The sequence below is a fragment of the Populus alba genome, chromosome 14 (genome assembly GCF_005239225.2).
Source record: "Populus alba chromosome 14, ASM523922v2, whole genome shotgun sequence".
NCBI classification, from domain to species: domain Eukaryota; kingdom Viridiplantae; phylum Streptophyta; class Magnoliopsida; order Malpighiales; family Salicaceae; genus Populus; species Populus alba.
In genome coordinates, this window is record NC_133297.1 from 2,845,090 (window position 1) to 2,863,979 (window position 18,890).

An 18,890-nucleotide genomic window follows, 5' to 3' on the forward strand; every position below is an offset into this window, starting at 1 on the left:
AAAGAAGAAGATAAGTTGACAAGCCTACAATGATAATAGAAGTGGTGTACATTAATCTTATAAAAATAAAATTATCATGAGATTGGGGTTTGAGAAGACATGTTAAGAAAATAATTAAAATAATAATTATTAATTATTTTCTAATAAATAAATAAAATCAAGAAACTGAATAACTTAAGATAATAAGAAAATTACTTCAATCGTACAATTAAAGGAGATGATCAAGTATTTTTATAAAAAAAAATTTTTTTTATATTATTTTATTATATGGCTATATATATAAACTCATGTGAGTTGAATGTATAATATATAATCATCGAATAATAATATTATTTTTTATTCTAAATTTTTCTTGACAGTCGTCTTCTTACCTTCTAGATTAGTATAATTTTTTAGTTTTTTTTCTCGAAATGAACGAGTCTTTAGTAGATAATAAGTTGTAGCGTCACAGTACGCTATCAAAATCGAAAAAGTATAGGATGCTCAGAATTTTTTTCTAAAGAAAATAAAATTGAGATACGATCGAAATCAAGTCCGAATCATTTCAAATACAAGTTGATGGTGGAGTAATTATTAATTTATCCTAAATGGATTTGAAATTTGTTTTTTTCTCAATAGCAGGAGGAATCATTAACTAATCTTGAGGAGGAGGGTGAAAAGTTTAACTCCAACGCCGTGTCTCAGCCCCTGCCTGGCTGGTGACATTACAATTGAACGACATAAATATAGGATTAAAATAAATATAAATGGGATTGGAAGAAGAACGCAGCCCCTTGTCTGAGACGATCTCAGATTGCCTCCTCATCCTCGTGTACTTATTTTATATTTCCTCTCTGGAACTTGGAATGTGATCTTTGTTGTAATAGCACTGACTACCATTATAAGAAAAAGATTTTGTAATCCTTAATCCTAGTAGATATTTATATTATGTTTATTTTTAAAAGTGTTTTTGAAATAATTTAATTTTTTTTATTTTTTTTACTTTAAATTAATATTTTTTTTGATATTTTTATATTATTTTGATACATTAATTTTAAAAATAATAAAAAATTTATTTTAATATATTTTTAAATAAAAAATATTTTAAAAAATAACTGTAATTATATTCTCAAACAGTCATTCTAGCCTGGTTTATGACATAGTCTATCATTTTAATTTTTTCTTAAATCAACTCACAAATTAACTTGTTTGATACAATCATCCAACTTTTTATTTAAACTTCGCCAGGACCAAGTTTAATACCAATACTTCAAATAAAAGGGCTGCGAAAGATTGTGGCAAGTGTCATCAAGCATTTGATAATCTCCGGTCCAAAAAATCAGTAATATTCGTATGAAATGCAGCCAAAATCTGGAAGATTTTAGCTGTATTAGTTTTCACAAAAGTCTATGAATCTAGAAGTCATGAATTAGTCTAGCTTTGATTTTATGCGTTAAATAACTTACTTATATAAAATATAATCAGCCAATGCACGAGTAATTAATTAGATTTTTATTCTCAAGAAAAAATAATAATTGGACTGTTCATTGACTGTGACTCAATTGATATCAATGTCCATTCCCAAAGAGTAATATCGATAGTCTCTCCAAGAAAATAATATATATAAAAGTGTAATCATGGCACAAAAAGTGGTCAATCGATCCCTTGGTTAAGATGGAAATTATTTAATATTTATTGTAATTCATTATAACATTTATTCATCGTTTTTCATAAATTATGACATTTTCACTTCAAACACAAAAATATATAACAAAATGATCAATGACATGAAATAAATAAATAAATAATGGCAACTATTAAATAACAATTTTTGATATGAAATCCAATTATAAATATCCAAATTTATTTAGGACCTCACCAACCTGTCCTCTTAACCCGGGACCAAATATTAAAAAATTTAATAAAAAATTGATTCAATTTAATCTAATTGACTCGATGAAATAATCTACAATCTAATAAATTCAGTTAAAATTAAATTTTATTATTTTAAAAAAATAAACAATATTATTTTAAGTTTTTTAATTAAAAAATAATTTAATTAATTTACATTAACCTGAATTACTTTATCTAATACATAAATCGATTTTAAATCAATTAACGGATTTAGGTCCGATTTGTTATTGCATTTTAAAGGTGTTTTTGAAAAAATTTAATTTTTTTTTATTTTTAATTAATATTTATTAAAATTAATTATAACATTTATTCATTGATTTTTCACAAATTATGACATTTTCACTTCAATCACAAAAATATATAACAAAATGATCAATGATAAGAAATAAATAAATAAAAACTATGAGCCATTAAATAACAACTTTTAATATGAAATCCAATTATAGATATCCAAGTCTATATGGGATCTCACCAACCTGTCCTCTAAACCAGGGTCAAATATTAAAAAAAATTAATTAAGAGGTGATTCAATTTAATTAAATTGGCTGACAAAACAATCTACAACCTAATAAATACAATTAAAATTAAATTTTATTTTTAAAATAAAATAAAATAATATTATTTTAATTTAATTTAAAAAAACATTTTAATTAATCAATATCTAATACATAACTCTCAAGACTTGAATCAACTCTTCCCGCTGGATTCGAGGAGTTTTGCCCTCGTTATCATCCACGGCATTATTTCCTCTGAGCTGCTGGCCTTTCTAAGAGTTATAGCACAGGAGAGATCAAGATAGACATAAAGAGACATTAGTAAATTCATAAAATAAAAACACAAAAATCATAACTTTGCAATCGTAAGCTTTTGTCCTTTCCATACTTCCATTTTCGTACAACGTAGCAACGTTTTTATTCACGAGAAAACTCTTTTTTTTACTAAATCTGATGAACACGAAGAGACAATAATAGGCTAATAATAAAACCCCAAAATCTTTTCGCACAAAATTACAGCTTCACCATTGTGAGGTTTGTGTCCTTTTCATGCTATTGTTTTCGCTCTATCCTGCCACGAAACGCGGCTCTTATTGTGAGAGGAGACATTCTGTACCAGTTGACTGCGATCTCTGTTTTCTTAACTAATCTGGAACCAAAGAGTGGAGGTCAAGCCATTTGGCCGGAGATGATGACATTCATGGTTCCGTAACCTAATCTGATCATCTACTTCAACAAGTCACCCTCCAACTCCATGGGTAATTTACACGTGAAAATTAAATAATCTTCTAAATTTAATAATTTAATTTAATAGATAAAATTTCAAGATGTAATTTATATAATTCTTTAACATACTCATTTAAATGAAAATCTTTTGAGTCTGAAAATTATAAAAACTCATATAATCTTGTTCTTAATTTTTTTTAAATAGAATGGAGATGGTAAGATTTAAACTCGTGATCGTTTGATTAATAAAATTTTATTATCATGTTAAAAAATCAATTTAATTCAATAACTTAGATGAAGTTTCACTATATGATTTATATTTTTTATATATAATAAATGGACAATTAACTTGCCATAAGACCATACATTCTCTTTGGGAAAAAAAGACAATTAAAAAAACTTGTAGAAGGATTTTATTTGGATGAAGGTTTGGATCATGAGTTAAATCATGAATTAATTAGTGAAATTAATTTTTTTTCAAAACAATATAGTATGGGTTTTTTAAAATTATTAACATTTTTTATATAAAAAAATCATGTTCAAAATGAAATTTAACCTTTATCAAATTTCATGTTAACATGTTATAAATTGAATCGTAGGGGCAAATCTTATAACTAATAACAAAATAGCCCCCCCCTTTATATCCCCCGTGTGAAAATGACAATGAAATCGAAAATCATATTCAATAATGGAGAGCAGGAAACTGACACGAAATGGGAAAAGTATCAAAAGGCGGCTCCTATTTTTTATGACTTCATAAAGTCAACATTCTCCGACCCTCCCTCCCTTCCCTCGTCCTTCCTATTCCCTCTCCCCCTCTTCCTTATATTTATTACTTCCTTAGCAAACACCAACCTGTCTGATCTATCTTTCTTAAACAAATCCTTCGAAAACTCGAAAGCAAGTATAGAAAGAAAACATGTTAAAACTAGAAGTTGCAATACCTGCTCCGGGCATGGATTTCGACTTCAACGAGGCTCGACCTTTGCCATTCTTGAGTGCTCCATCTACACCGAGACGGTTTGGGGATTGCACCTTGAGCGCCCCAACAAGTCCTTCACGAGCTGCCGATTTTTATAGTTATTTCGACAGCTTGATTGATAGCAATGAAGAAGGAACTGGGGTTCCTTTTCATTGGGAAGACAGGCCTGGCACACCTAAATCACCACGGGCAAACTTCAACACTAATGGTGAAGATGATTTTGCTTTTGATTTCATTGCCGAATTAGAAAACAAGTCACTCTCAGCAGATGAACTTTTTGATGGAGGCAAAATCCGGCCCCTGAAGCTTCCTCCTAGATTGCAAGTCGATGATTCAACCCAGAGAAGCCCACTCTCCTCACCAAGATCTCCAATACATAAAGGGAAAAAGATGATACGTGAAGCTTTTTCGCCGAGAAAAAAGAAAGATTCAGATCCATTTGCAACTGCAGTTGAAAACACTCGCAAGAGAACGGATAAAAATGAAAGAGGGAGGGAGAGGGAGAGAGGTTCAGGGTTAACATCCAGTTCAAGCCGTAGAGCATCAAGATCTCTGTCTCCATATAGAGTATCTGAATATCCATGGGAACAAGATAAACAGCTACAGAAATTCACCAACCAATCAGCACCCAATCCAAAAGCTTCAGTACCATCTAATTCTTCTTCTTCAAAGAGTTCTTCAAAGAAGTGGAGGCTGAGAGATTTTTTCTTATTTAGAAGTGCATCTGAAGGACATGCGCATGATAAGGATTATCTCAGAAAGTACTCAGGTTTATTCAAAAAACATGAAGATGGCAAAGATCCGAGTTTCCGGTCCACAGACAGTTCAGGTTCGGTGTCTTCAAAGAGGAAAGTACCAGTGTCAGCACATGAGTTACATTACACGGTGAATAAAGCTGTATCGGAGAACATGAAGAAGAAAACTTTCTTGCCCTACAAACAAGGCTTTTTTGGGAGATTGGCTTTCAATCCAGCTGCTCATGCTCTTGCCAATGGCTTTGGAAATCTTACGCGTTAATCAAAACTTATTTCTTCACCAGGAGTGCAATATTCCCTTTTTGTCAATAAACTAAATTGTTCCTAAAAGAGTAGGATTTTCACAAGGAAAGTTCCTGCTGAATTCTGATCTTTCTTTCGTTGATATCTTCTTAGTTCATAGTGCTATACATCAATTCTTTGTTTTTCTTTCAATCCATTTCAATTGTAAAAGCATGGTAAATATTGGAACCATAGAGAATCGAAATCCCATATCTCTTATCTTTTCAGTGTCAATTTCTTTAATTCTTAGCATCATTGAACTTGGAGACGAATTTTCACCACCCATTGCCGCACGAAGCATAAGTTTTTCGGAAAACTATGCGAAGGAATGAAAATGTTTACCTACACATGGTTTAACCAAACAGAGGATCCTTGCATCCCCCCCCCCCCCAATTTTCTCAATTAATTAATTAGTCTTAACAACTCGATGATAACAAGAATGTCAAGGAAATAGATGGATCAGATTAGAGACAGTGGTCTCTGATGTATATGGTTATCAAATAAATTATTCAGAGAAACGATTCTTGATTATATTATGCTGTTTTAGCAACTTTTGATTACCATTTCAACATTCCACAAGGTCAAAATGTTACAACAAGACAGTTGTCCCTCTATTTTTTGAATTATAAACCTCTTGTCATGCATGGAAGCTTTTGAAAGAAACCACCAGATGACCTTCTAGACGTTGATTTCATCACACATTAATTTAATTCTCCACGAAGGAAAATAAATATACAGCCGGTGAGGGTAACCAAATAGACATTGTCAACTTCTAGAAGTGGGAAGACTTCTAATCACAATTGATATTTTATTGATATAATTATTAAACCCGCTCTACCACTCCATGGAGACACGCTCCTAGTTAAGTTGGTTGTAAGAAAGCTAATATGGTTTGACTCCAACAACATGAATAAATCCAAGTTTTAACATATTCAAGTGAAAGGCGCTTAGGATATGCATTGTGTACCTATCCTGGCAATTCCACTGTTGGAGCAGCACTCTGGCGACATGCTCTTTGGAAGCCACGAGTGATTACTATTGAATTTAGCAGAAAGAAGAGAAAATTGCAGAAAGAAGAAAATGATGAACTTGACAGTGTTCTTCTTCTTGAATTAATTATAATTGTTCACTGTTACATTGCTTATATAGGCTAGATTAGGAATTGAATATTCTAACTGATATAACTGAATCTCCTAACTGTTATAACTGATTCTAACTGTCATAACTGACTTCTAACTTCTGGAACTAACTCTAACTGCTGCAATTACTTGCTGAAGACGTCAACTGTGCAGTGCTGCTGCTGATGGTTATTTCTTTCCTCTGCTGTGGCTGTATTGATATTTGATACTCCCCCTCGAGATGAGACATGAAGAATCAAGGGGAATAGATGTTATGAAGGCTCATCTTGGACACCAGAGGAAGGAAAAGAGAGATGCCAAGAGCCTTAGTAAAAATATCTGCGATTTGATTTGTGAAAGAAACATGGAAAGTACGCAGAACACCTGACTGAATCTTCTCGCGAACCACATGACAATCAATGTCTATATGCTTGGTTCGTTCGTGATACACAGGATTAGCAGCAATATGGAGAGCAGCTTGACTGTCACAGTAGAGAAGAGCAGTTTGTGGAGGAACCTGGAGATCCTGAAGAAGATATCGAAGCCAGACAACTTCACAACAGGTAGAGGCCATGGCTCTGTACTCTGCCTCTGCAGAAGACCTTGACACAGTGGATTGTTTCTTTGATTTCCAAGAAATTAAAGAATGATCAAGGAAAACACAGTACCCTGTCACTGACCGTCTAGAATCCACACACCCTGCCCAATCTGAATCACAAAAAGCTTTTATTTGCAGGCTGGAGAGGACTGGAAAGAATAAACCTTGTGCAGGAGAAGCTTTAATGTAACGTAAAACTCGATGAGCTGCAGCTAAATGAGGAGCACGTGGTTGAGCCATAAACTGACTTAACATTTGAACAGCAAATGAAATGTCAGGTCTGCTGATGGTGAGGTAAAGCAAGCGCCCAACAAGACGTCTATAAGCAGTAGGATCTTCTAAGAGTTGGCCAGAATCTTTAGAAAACTTGACATTAGGGTCCATGGGAATGTGGACTGGCTTGGAAGCCAACAGACCCGAGTCTTCAAGTACTTCCAATGCATACTTTCTTTGACAAACAGAGATACCAAGTTCACTACGGGCTATTTCCAAACCAAGAAAGTATTTTAGCTGGCCAAGATCTTTGAGCTGAAATTTGTCATTAAGCAACTGAATAAACTTGGAAACCTCTGCAGAATTATCACTAGCCACCACTATGTCATCAACATAAACCAATAATGCAATGAATGATCCATCCAGAGTTCTGGTAAATAGAGTGTAGTCAGCTTTAGACTGGATGAATCCAAATGTAAGTAGAGCAGTGGAGAATTTAGCAAACCATTGCCTAGAAGCTTGCTTTAAGCCATAAATTGACTTGTGAAGTTTGCATACTTTCGACTCCCCCTTGCTGGCGAATCCAGGAGGTAAGGACATGTAGACTTCCTCATTTAATTGACCATGAAGGAAGGCATTATTTACATCCAATTGATGAAGATGCCATTGTTTTACTGCTGCTACTGCTAAAAGAGTGCGCACAGTGGTGAGCTTAGCCACAGGAGAGAAAGTTTCATAGTAGTCCAAGCCCTCACATTGGTTATACCCCTTGGCAACTAACCTGGCTTTATACCTCTCCAAAGTCCCATCAGATTTCAACTTGACTTTATATACCCATTTGCATCCAATGACATGTGTTGAAGCAGGAAGGTCAACAACAGTCCATGTTTTATTAAGCTCAAGTGCTTGAATCTCAGTATTCATAGCCTCACGCCATTCCTTATGTTTGACAGCTTGGACATAAGATGTTGGTTCAACAAGTGCAGAGACAGAAAGACTAAATTGTTTTTGAGAAGGGGAAAGATGATCATATGAAAGAACTGAAGAAAGTGAGTAAGGAATACCTGAAGCTGTGGACGAAGGTGTGGGAACCGAAGTGGAGGTTGCAAGATGACAATGATAGTCATGCAAATATCCAGGTGTCTGTTTTACCCTAGAAGATTTTCTGTTAGGCTGAGGTATAGATGGTTCTGAAGGAATTATATCCAAAGTGGATGATATACAAGGTTCTGTTGTGGAATGTTGGTTAGTTGGACTAGGAGATGAAGAATTTAGAGGCAGGGGATCAAGTAAAGAAATAGTAGATTCATGCATGGGAACTGGCAAAGGCAAAGCAGAATCATTTGCAGATAAGGGATGTTTGAGTGCAAAAGGAAATATGTTTTCGTGAAATAGCACATCTCTGGAGACAAGTACAGTGTTGAGAGTTAAATCATAAAGCTTGTAACCTTTCATCCCATATGGATAACCAAGAAGAATGTAAGGCTTAGCTCTAGGGTCAAATTTGTGTCTATTTCGAAGGAGGGTATTAGCATAACAAAGGCAGCCAAATACCCGCAGATAAGAATATGAAGGAGAAGACTTGAACAGAACTTCATAAGGTGATTTATTTTGTAGTGAAGGAGAAGGAAGTCGGTTGATCAAATGCACTGCAGTGAGTGTGCAATCCCCTCAAAATTGTAAAGGTAAGTGTGAATGAAAAAGGAGGGATCGAGCTACATTCAGGATGTGCTGGTGTTTGCGTTCAACAATGGAATTCTGCTGAGGTGTTTCAACACAACTAAGTTGGTGGATAACCCCTTTTGTGGCATAGAAATCATGCATGTTGAACTCAGCCTCATTATCTGATCTTAGGACTTTGATTTTGGTATTGAATTGTGTTTCAACCAAATTAAAGAAAGCTTGAATGTGAGTTCTGGTTTGAGACTTATTTTCTAGAAGATGAATCCATGTAAACCGTGTATGATCATCAACAATTGTTAGAAAATATGATGAACCAGTGATAGATTTTGTAGAAAAGGGACCCCAAATGTCACAATGAATTAAAGCAAATGGCTGTGTGGAAGTAGATGTGCTATGAGGAAAAGGCAAACGATGTTGTTTGGCTAATGGACAGATGCTGCAAGTTTTATTTGATTCTTTGACAATTTGAGGAATTACATGGGAAAGTAACTTCAAAGGAACTTCTGCAGGATCTCCTAGTCTGTAATGCCATAATCCAGTATTAACAAAGTTTACAGAAAAACTAGCAGACACTGAATCAGTGATGGGGTGACTGGGCATGAATTTTGCAGAATTGGTAGAAAAAGGATTCTGAGGTAAAACAGAAACTGAATGTTGCAGCAAATGGTATAAGCCTTCAGCTTCTTTACCCACACCAATCGTTTTCCAGCTTGTGAGGTGCTGAACAAAACAGAAATTTGGTAAGAAAATGACACAGCATTGAAGAGTTTTGATCAACTTGCTAACAGATATGAGATTGAATGAGAAAGAAGGAATGCAAAGGACATCAGTTAGCACAAAGTGTTCTGAGATTTTAATTGAACCAATATGGGTGACTGAGGCAAACTGACCATTTGGAAGTCTTACGGATTTGGAAACAACAGAAGTAATATTTGTGAAGAAGGATGTGGAACAGATCATATGATTTGTTGCACCGGTGTCAATTATCCAAGGAGTTTGGGCAGGAAATGTGAGTGAAGAATGTTGAGGTAAAGATAAGGAGGATGCAAACACAGAGTGTGTTGAATTGATAATAGAATCTGTAAAGAAATTACCTGCACTTGTCATACCTTCACCTTGGATTACTGACTCTTTACTTGTGGATGTGGAGGCTTGGTTGACAGATGATTCATGCTCAGAGATGCTTGGGTTGAACATGTTAATAAGCTGCTGACACTGCTCATAAGTAATAGGCAGCTGAGGTCCAGAAACTTGATGAACACTAGAAGATGCATTCTTTCCTTTACTGAACTTGTAACCAGGTGGAAAACCATGAATTCTATAGCATTTTTCCATAGTGTGACCAGAAACACCACAATGAGAACAAATAGGTCGATCCTTGCGAATATGGAAAGATCTATTTCCAGAAAAACGATTTGAAGACATTGTTTTTGTGAGTAAGGCAGTAGTATTTTGATTAAAAGAAATGCTTGCTGAAGAAATCATACGCTGCCTTTCCTCTTGGATTACAAGTGAGAAAACTTTGTTGATTGAGGGCAGAGGATCAATCAACAGAATTTGGCCTCGAACATGTGAGTAACTCTCATTCAGTCCCATTAGAAATTGGTAGACATGCTGCTGATGATGGTAAGACAGGATAGTCTTCAAAGCTCCACAAGTGCAGGTAGGGATTGGCTGATGATTTGCTAATTCATCCCATAATCCCTTCATAGCAGTGAAGTATGAACTAACCGAATTATTTTCTTGTGACAAGCAAGAGATTGATTTCTGGAGCTGAAAGATTCGTGGCCCATTGTGTTGAGAAAATCGATCTTGAAGATCATTCCATATTTCAGATGCATCATCAATGTAAATGATGCTGTTTGCAATCTCTGTTGAAACAGAGTTAAGCAGCCATGAAAGGACCATATTATTGCAGCGAGTCCATGCCAAACCTTGAGCATCATAAAGATTGGATAGTTTAGGCAAAGTGCCATTAACGAAACTGAGCTTGTTCTTGGCTGATAATGCCATCATCATTGCTCTTTTCCATGAGTTGTAATTCTCGCCATTGAGTGGTTTAGAAACAATTGTGGCTCCAGGGCTATCACCATGATGCAAGAAGAAAGGGTTGGAAGAATCCATGTCTGATGTAGGGGTGATAGTTTCTGCCATTTCTATGAAAGATAAAGAATTGATGAAGAGAATAGATGAAGATGAGAAAGATAAAGATTGCGGAGATAATCTTTCAAAAAATATGCTCTGATACCATATTGAATTTAGCAGAAAGAAGAGAAAATTGCAGAAAGAAGAAAATGATGAACTTGACAGTGTTCTTCTTCTTGAATTAATTATAATTGTTCACTGTTACATTGCTTATATAGGCTAGATTAGGAATTGAATATTCTAACTGATATAACTGAATCTCCTAACTGTTATAACTGATTCTAACTGTCATAACTGACTTCTAACTTCTGGAACTAACTCTAACTGCTGCAATTACTTGCTGAAGACGTCAACTGTGCAGTGCTGCTGCTGATGGTTATTTCTTTCCTCTGCTGTGGCTGTATTGATATTTGATAATTACCGCCACTACTTCCAGCAATCAAATGATATATAAGCTATGAATCAGTGATGAAGCCCGTCAAAACCTACTCCTGCATCCTGTACAATCATCACATGACGAAATCAAAAGCACTGCAGTGGTTTAGTACTGCTTAAATCTAAATTTTAATATCGAAATAGATCATGAATCGATCGAACCATCGCCTTATAGATCCCCGTTCCAAACTCATTGCCGAAGAAGAGGGCTTCTCAAGTTTTTATAGATCCAAGACAGTATTGCAATATTGGGTTGAAGAGTCCATTGTTAAATGCCTTTACCGTCACTGTAAGCAAGGCCCAAATGGAAAACAACTTAGCCCTCGGCCTCTACAGTTTTGCATTCCATATCCTTATGTTATTTACCATCATAGTTAAAAATTGAAAAAATATATATTTTATAGCATATATTGTTATAAGACAGTTCTATTCCTTGAAAAATAGAAGAAGAAAAGAAGAAAAAAGGAGTATCGTTATTTATTATAATATTATATTTATACCTTATGTGTATGTGCAGTATATTATGTGAAGAGCTAGCTATATTTCTTAAGAGTCCCATTAATCTCTAGTACGATAATATGATTTTTGAATGAATTGTTATAAATAGAACTTACAAACAGTGTGAGTATGTGTAGAAATTATTTTAATAAATATTTTTTCTTACAAATCAATGAAATTATCAGAGAAAATAATATAAATTGTATGGATAATTTTCTCCAAATAAGAAAACCAAATACAAAACAATAACAAGAAAATTTATATAAAATAATAAAATCTGATCTGATATTTTTATGAAATTAGATATAATTTTATTATTTTTGTATTATAATATTTTTGGGATTTTATTTATAAAAACAAATTGAGTTTTTATAGGCAAAATAAATTGCTAGTAATGTACTGCATGTATTATTATATATGACTGATTTAAGATGCTTATTCTATATTATTTAGGGATTTATGTGATTAATAAATAGAAAACAATAAAAAAGGAATTAACCTATTTCTTCAATGTTGATTTTATTTTTAATTATAGGTGAGGTGGAACTTACATCTTGGTGTTGGAGATACATTATGATGCTGATATTATATCAAAAGCATCATAGTCAAGATATTGACTGGCTTAGATTTAGATGAAAACGCCTTTCTCTTGAACGAAATTTTTATCTTCGGCAAAAAAAAAAAAAAAAAAAAATCTTTAAAGATGGATATCCACCTTTTGTTCGCAAATTACCATCAATATTTTGAAAGTCACTATTAATTTTTTCTCTTAAAGAGAACAAACACCTGCAATTAATTAATGTGCTAGAAAAATAATTGCTATGTAAAATTAAGAACAGAAAATGGCGGGTGTGTCTTTGCTGGATATGTAGGAAAATAAATAATCAAGCGAATGGAAAAGAAAAACAAAGTGGCGAAGAGAAGAGATATGGAAATAGTAAATAAGTAAACAAATGAAAAGGGAAGAGGAAAAGAAAAACTTGGGACGGTATGGTGTATTACAACATATGCGAGCTTCTTTTTTGCTGGCAAATGGCAAGCATGAAAAACATAATCTTACCTTTCGAGGATAGTGTTGTTCGAACAAATTATAACTCTCCCATGAAGTACAGCATGGGACCTCTTTCAATAAACAATGATGAACTCGAAAGAAAGTGTGCAGAAATTTCCTTAAAAGACGTTTATTTATGGTGTGCGGTATCCACTCTCGAATCTCAAGCGAGCCAGTATCACAGCATTTTATATTATAAGTCAAGAGGTATCGATATTTTATCATCGAAGATAGCGGTCCTAATTCCTCCATGCCCATGCCAGATCACGGTGAGCATACAAGGTTTCGTTGGATATATTATACAATGTTAGGTTTTTATTTGATGACAAAAAAAAAAAAAGATGGGGATGATGAATAAAAAAAATTATTAGGTTGAGAAAAACGATGTTAAGAGATAGGCATGAAAACACAAAATAAAATTTTTATTTAAATAAATTTTTTTATTTATAAAATAGAAAAGAAAACACGTCTTTTTATCTAATGGATGGTGAAGAGCACGTAACTTGTCTACCCAATTGGCAAATTGGTCATCCTTTTAGTCAGCTTTTTTTATATTTTTATATTAGACAGTCTGCTTCTAAAGCAATAGCCAATTAGTGGATCTCTTTTGTGAATTTTCGTTTTCCGGTGGGTTGATACAACATTTCATCGGAAATTATTTGCAATATTTTATCACCACTTTCGCCTTTTCTACTCTCCCCTGATCCCCGGGTGGGGGCCGAAGTTTTAAATGAAGAATCCCTGTCTTGTAAACGAAGTATAATTAAGCCTATCTTTCTGTAGATTGGAATTACGCACGCACTAATTAGGGTTTTTTTTATTTATTATTATTAGTATTAATGAACTTCGGATAAGCAATATTTTATCACCACTTACACCTGTATTATGAGACAAACAAGAATTTTCGAGTTGTCTCGTTGGGTCATCAATCATGACCTTAAAAATCAACAAGATTACATGAAGGGGCCAAGTTCGCTCTCGAATTAAGCTATAATCGCAAAAGCAGTTCGACGCCACATACTACTGAAGATAAGAAATGGAAAATCAATCACGCAATGTCTTATCACAGCCACAATAATTGGAAGGCAACGAGGCAACGACAAACGCTGCTTAGAATGTAGAATCATTTTATTATCTCTTTAATTCATCTCCAAGATCTCTCTCTAAAATGCATTTTGTCATACAATGTTCAAGTCATTGACTCTTAAAGCCAGCACAAAAACAATCCTAGACTACGTCTATCTTATAGATTTAAAAACATTTAGTTAAACAACATGTGTAAATTTCATTGGATATTCTTTTTGAGATCTTAGTTTAAATAATTATAATTTAATTATAGATTTTTTTAAATTAATTTTTTCAAATTACAATCATAAAAGGTACAATAATACTAAACACGCATTTAAATATTTATGAAATTGATCATAAAATATTTTTTTCAAGCCATCCTTTAAGTTTGCTATGGAACTAGTTTTTAATCTCAAAAACAATCTTAGACTAAGCCTAAGTTTATTTCCATGATGCCATATTTTGCGATTTAGATTTTATTGTTTATCTAATCAATACATATAATAGTTTCATATGAATCTTATTGAGAATTTTCTTTTAAAATCTTAGTTAAGAAAAAGTTATGATTTATATATTTTTTAAATTATTTTTTTTAAATCACAATCCCAAAAATTACTACAACATTAAACACGCATCCATCATAAAAGATTTTTCCAAGCCATGGTTATCAAGATCCATCCTTTCAGGTTACCAGCTACCTAGTTTTTAATAGTATTGAAGTGAACTTGATAAATGATCTGTCCTCAGAAACGTTGGGCTCAATCACTGGATTAGGGATGTGATCTTAGCTTTATGTTGCATCAATGGAATTTGCCCTTTCCTTTCTCTATTATAGATATGGAAACCAACTTTGTTGGTTGATCTTACACGCGAAGTGTGATTGCAGAAATATGTACACCTTTTGTCCAATCACTGCATGTGCTCAAGGGGAATCAATTCAAGAAACATTTGATAAAAAAGTGTTATAATATAAATAGTTTTACATAAATTATTTAATCTCAATAGTCTTTGTACAAAATTGAAGTTTTTAATTAGATTTTTGTATTAATCAAACCTGGTTTTTCATTAAAATGAAATTAACTCAAAACATATGAAATTAACTCATATATGGAGTTATTAGCAAAAAAGCTGGGAAAACCTCTGTAAACATATCTTTTTAATCTAATAAAACACAAGCCATTCACATTCAAAATAATTAAAAAAAAAAAAACATAAAAATTATACTTCTCATATCAGGACATAACAGGTTCGAAGCTTGGACAAGCACTTCAGTTCAATATATGCAACGCTCAAGTAGAAATCGGCTGTATACGTAGAAAGATTACCAACCCTAAAATTCTTTCGAAGACTTCGGCCGTCCAGCATATTATCAAGTTACCAGCAGAATGATTACAGAACTTTAGCTGCCCTTTCTTAAATTTCTCAAACTGACCAGTGGTGGGTACAAACGAAATAGTTTAACCCAACAGGAAACTGTTCATATGTACATCGATCATAAGAGATTCCTGCCACAAATCAGTTTTCACCCACAAATCAATAGTTAGTACTTGTCGAAATGCTAATAGTGTCCAATGTTGATGCCGACAACACTCCTTCCTTTTTATCCAGTCGTTTCAAAGGCCCCCATCATGGACACTAACTGGTACTTGTGGACACTCCTGTTAACTAAACATGTGCTCGTACATTTACTGTATAATTTGAGATGAAAAATAATTTTAGGGAATCTAAGAACATCTTTAATCACGCCGCGTCAGAATGTTAAACGAAGCCCGGGTCTTGTAAGAGAAATTTAGGTGTATCAGGATTTATGCGATGATTTCCAAACAATAAGCAAGTAATTCGGACTGGTATGAGAGGCTATAGTTTTCGAACCTCCATGAATTGAAAAGCAGACAGCAAGAACGTTACCTAGTATTTAATACTTGGCAGGAAAACACGAACACATGAGCCAGTTTTTCACTTCTCTGCTGTCTGAATACCTGTACCGAATTATAAGACTGTGGTCTGACACGGAAAAGGATAGCAGATTGGGAGCCAAAGGAAGAGTCGCCCCACAAGCAAAAGCAGAATTTCCATGGCGAAATGAATTGAGGAAAGATGAGCTGCACCTCAATAATTAGTGAGAGCTAGGGAGGGGAGGGGGGGTCTGGCAAAGCATAAAGAAGTGATGTCGATGCCCTATGTAATGATCAGAGAGGCACATGCCCGTGCCAACATTACCAGAGTCCCTTTTATCATCTTTCGAGTTTTTTTTCTTCCCTCCCTTTCCCCACATTATGTGGTCCGAATCCTCTTATCTTATCGCATTCAATCCCCCTCTTTTTTTTCATCACTAAACTTGGTCACATCAAAGCATTAGGACTCATTTTTCCTTCTCACAACCAACTTGGGGGGTCTCTCTTTTCCCTTTCCCACTTCAAAAGGATTCCAAGGACAATCCAGCCAAAGCGACCAACCACCTTCCTAACTCTTCTTTTTAATCCCTACACCTCCCCTTATATGTATCTTTGTAATTGATCAATAGCTCAGAGCCTCAAACACGCCATCGCCCTTTACTTTTCCTGAATTTTATAGCATCGTACTACAGTATTTAGCCCAACGATGCCACCGGTACATTCTAGCCCTTACTTCCAAATGGACAACCAGGCCATACTGTCTTTGCTCCGGCATACTGCAAGCGAGAAACGATCAAAATCTAGTAGCGGTGGGCTTCTTAAGATGTTCAAGCTCTTCCCCATGTTAACATCAGGTTGCAAGATGGTTGCACTATTAGGCAGACCTCGAAAACCTTTACTTAAGGATCATGCTACAACAGGTACCATTTTTGGTTATCGTAAAGGCAGAGTTAGTCTAGCCATACAAGAAGATCCTCATTGTGTGCCTATGTTTGTTATAGAGCTACCGATGCACTCGAGTCTATTTCACAAAGAGCTGGCATCGGATATAGTAAGGATCGCACTTGAGAGCGAAACCAAGACTCATAAAAAGAAACTACTGGAGGAGTTTGTTTGGGCTGTGTATTGTAATGGAAGAAAGGTTGGGTACTGTATAAGGAGGAAGCAAATGTCTGATGATGAGCTTCATGTCATGCAACTTCTGAGAGGTGTTTCAATGGGCGCAGGTGTGCTTCCTTGCCCGAATAATGAGAAGGAATCAGCAGACGGGGAATTGACGTACATTAGAGCCAGATTTGAGAGAGTGGTTGGATCCAAAGACTCTGAAGCTCTGTACATGATTAATCCTGATGGTGCAGCAGGCCCAGAATTGAGTATTTTCTTTGCAAGGGCTCGCTAGGATTTGTTTGTGTGTGACATTTACGTTATGTTTGTGAACTTAATTTTTCTAATCATAAGCACCACAAAAAGTATTCTATTGATCTCTTTGCTTGTTCTATGCCTAGATCATTACACGAGTTGTGGTTTCGAAGCTAGTAGTCCCATGTAAATTCCTTAATAGTTGCATGGAGTTTGATGGAGTTGAAATCTAAAAGAATATTTATCATTCTGCCTTCAAGATTTTAAATTTAGTCGGCATCCCTGCAGAGCCAATTCACCGGCTCTCTGTTAATTACTAGTAAATGTACAGATACTTCAAATTAAATCTTTAGATTTTCCAGAACACAAGCCCTGTAGTCGCAGCTCATTTCAGTAGGGAGAAGAGAACTTTTACCCTGAGATTTCTTACATTTCAATAGCTTCTGCGCAAGACTTCGTGCCAAAACATTAATAAATCTTCATATTATCATGTATACCTTCGAGGGAAGGTAATATTTTTCAGACTGATTGGTTTTTTTTTTTTTTTTTTTGGCTGAAATAATCTTCAATCAAATAGACAGACCGGTGAGGGCCAAAACACAGCATGTGAGAGCATTAATTGTTCTGTTTTCTTCTTTTTTTTCCCAGCATAGGCACATTAGGCACTGGAACTAGTTAGTCAAACATCAGATGTATGGTGGGGAGTGGGGACTGGATGTGGACTTCAATATTTGGAATTTTTGCACAGAAACAAATCTTGAGTCAAGACTCAAGAGTGTCGATTAGGGTTTCGGTACATGTCAAATGATGTTCCCAACACTTTTATCTCCACTCGATCAGGATGAATGAATTGAAGATGCAATTTAAGAGAAGCAAAGAGCTCTTTATGTTAGGAAGACAGGATAACGTTAGTCATTGTCCTTTTAGAATTAAAGGAGTGGAAGACACAAGTTCAAAGGGATATTACTTACGCCTATTATTCATCAAGTATCAAGCTTTCTAAGAGGCTTCCTCCAATTAAAGGGTTCCGTAGAAGTTCATCGAGATAAAAATCTTCGCATCATTAGAGTTTAAAACTACTTTTTTTTTTTTTTGAGCTAAAGGGTTTCGTGAGAGGTGAATGAGATAAAAATTATTACAATTGAAAACTATATATATATATAGTGCTACAAACAGTTTTATTCTAAAAGATATTTTTTATGAAAAAATACCATCTAAATTCTAGAATTTTAATTTATGTACGATGTTGTTACTATCATAATTCTCTAAATTTGTTGCTTATTTTTAGTTTCTAATCAATGTGAAGTATTGGTAGATACTATCGGATTTTATCTTTGTAAAAATGAGTTGTTTTTTAGAATAAATATTGGGATTTGAACAATATCACAATTCTACTTGCCCTTCGTGTGAAAAGGCAACTTAGATTCTACAGGGTGCGTGAAAATCAAACTCAAACCAGCAGAAACTTGGCAATTTTGGGCGACTCTCCTCTTACACAAAGACTCATCTCAGCTAGCCCATCCAACAGAGAATCAAATGAAGGTTGTACTAAGGTCACTTGCCATTTGGGCTGTGTCATTCTCGCTTCCAGTACTGCTAGGGTCCATTCTCTCATCGTGCAGCCTCTGTGAGCATGAATACTGAATTGAATCAATTTAAATATATATATATACACACACATCTCAAATATATATT

At 34.5% G+C, this 18,890-nt stretch overlaps 2 protein-coding genes across 3 annotated transcripts; both read left to right on the forward strand.

The window, feature by feature from the left end:
- Positions 1-3,932: 3,932 nt before the first annotated feature.
- LOC118034200 (uncharacterized) lies at positions 3,933-5,353 on the forward strand. The gene has a single exon (XM_035039430.2). It carries the CDS (start codon positions 4,033-4,035, stop codon positions 5,110-5,112), a length of 1,080 nt encoding a protein of 359 aa, XP_034895321.1. The 5' UTR covers positions 3,933-4,032; the 3' UTR covers positions 5,113-5,353.
- A 10,307-nt stretch (positions 5,354-15,660) lies between these two features.
- Positions 15,661-17,433, forward strand: LOC118034199 (protein MIZU-KUSSEI 1-like). Of its 2 annotated transcripts, XM_035039429.2 has the most exons (2): positions 15,661-16,756; positions 16,838-17,433. In XM_035039429.2, the coding sequence occupies exons 1-2, from the start codon at positions 16,543-16,545 to the stop codon at positions 17,233-17,235; spliced, it is 612 nt and encodes a 203-aa protein (XP_034895320.1). In that variant the 5' UTR covers positions 15,661-16,542; the 3' UTR covers positions 17,236-17,433. The 2 variants fall into 2 exon arrangements, with proteins under 2 accessions (XP_034895320.1, XP_034895319.1); XM_035039428.2 differs by having other exon boundaries at positions 15,662-17,433.
- The last annotated feature ends 1,457 nt before the right edge of the window (positions 17,434-18,890 follow it).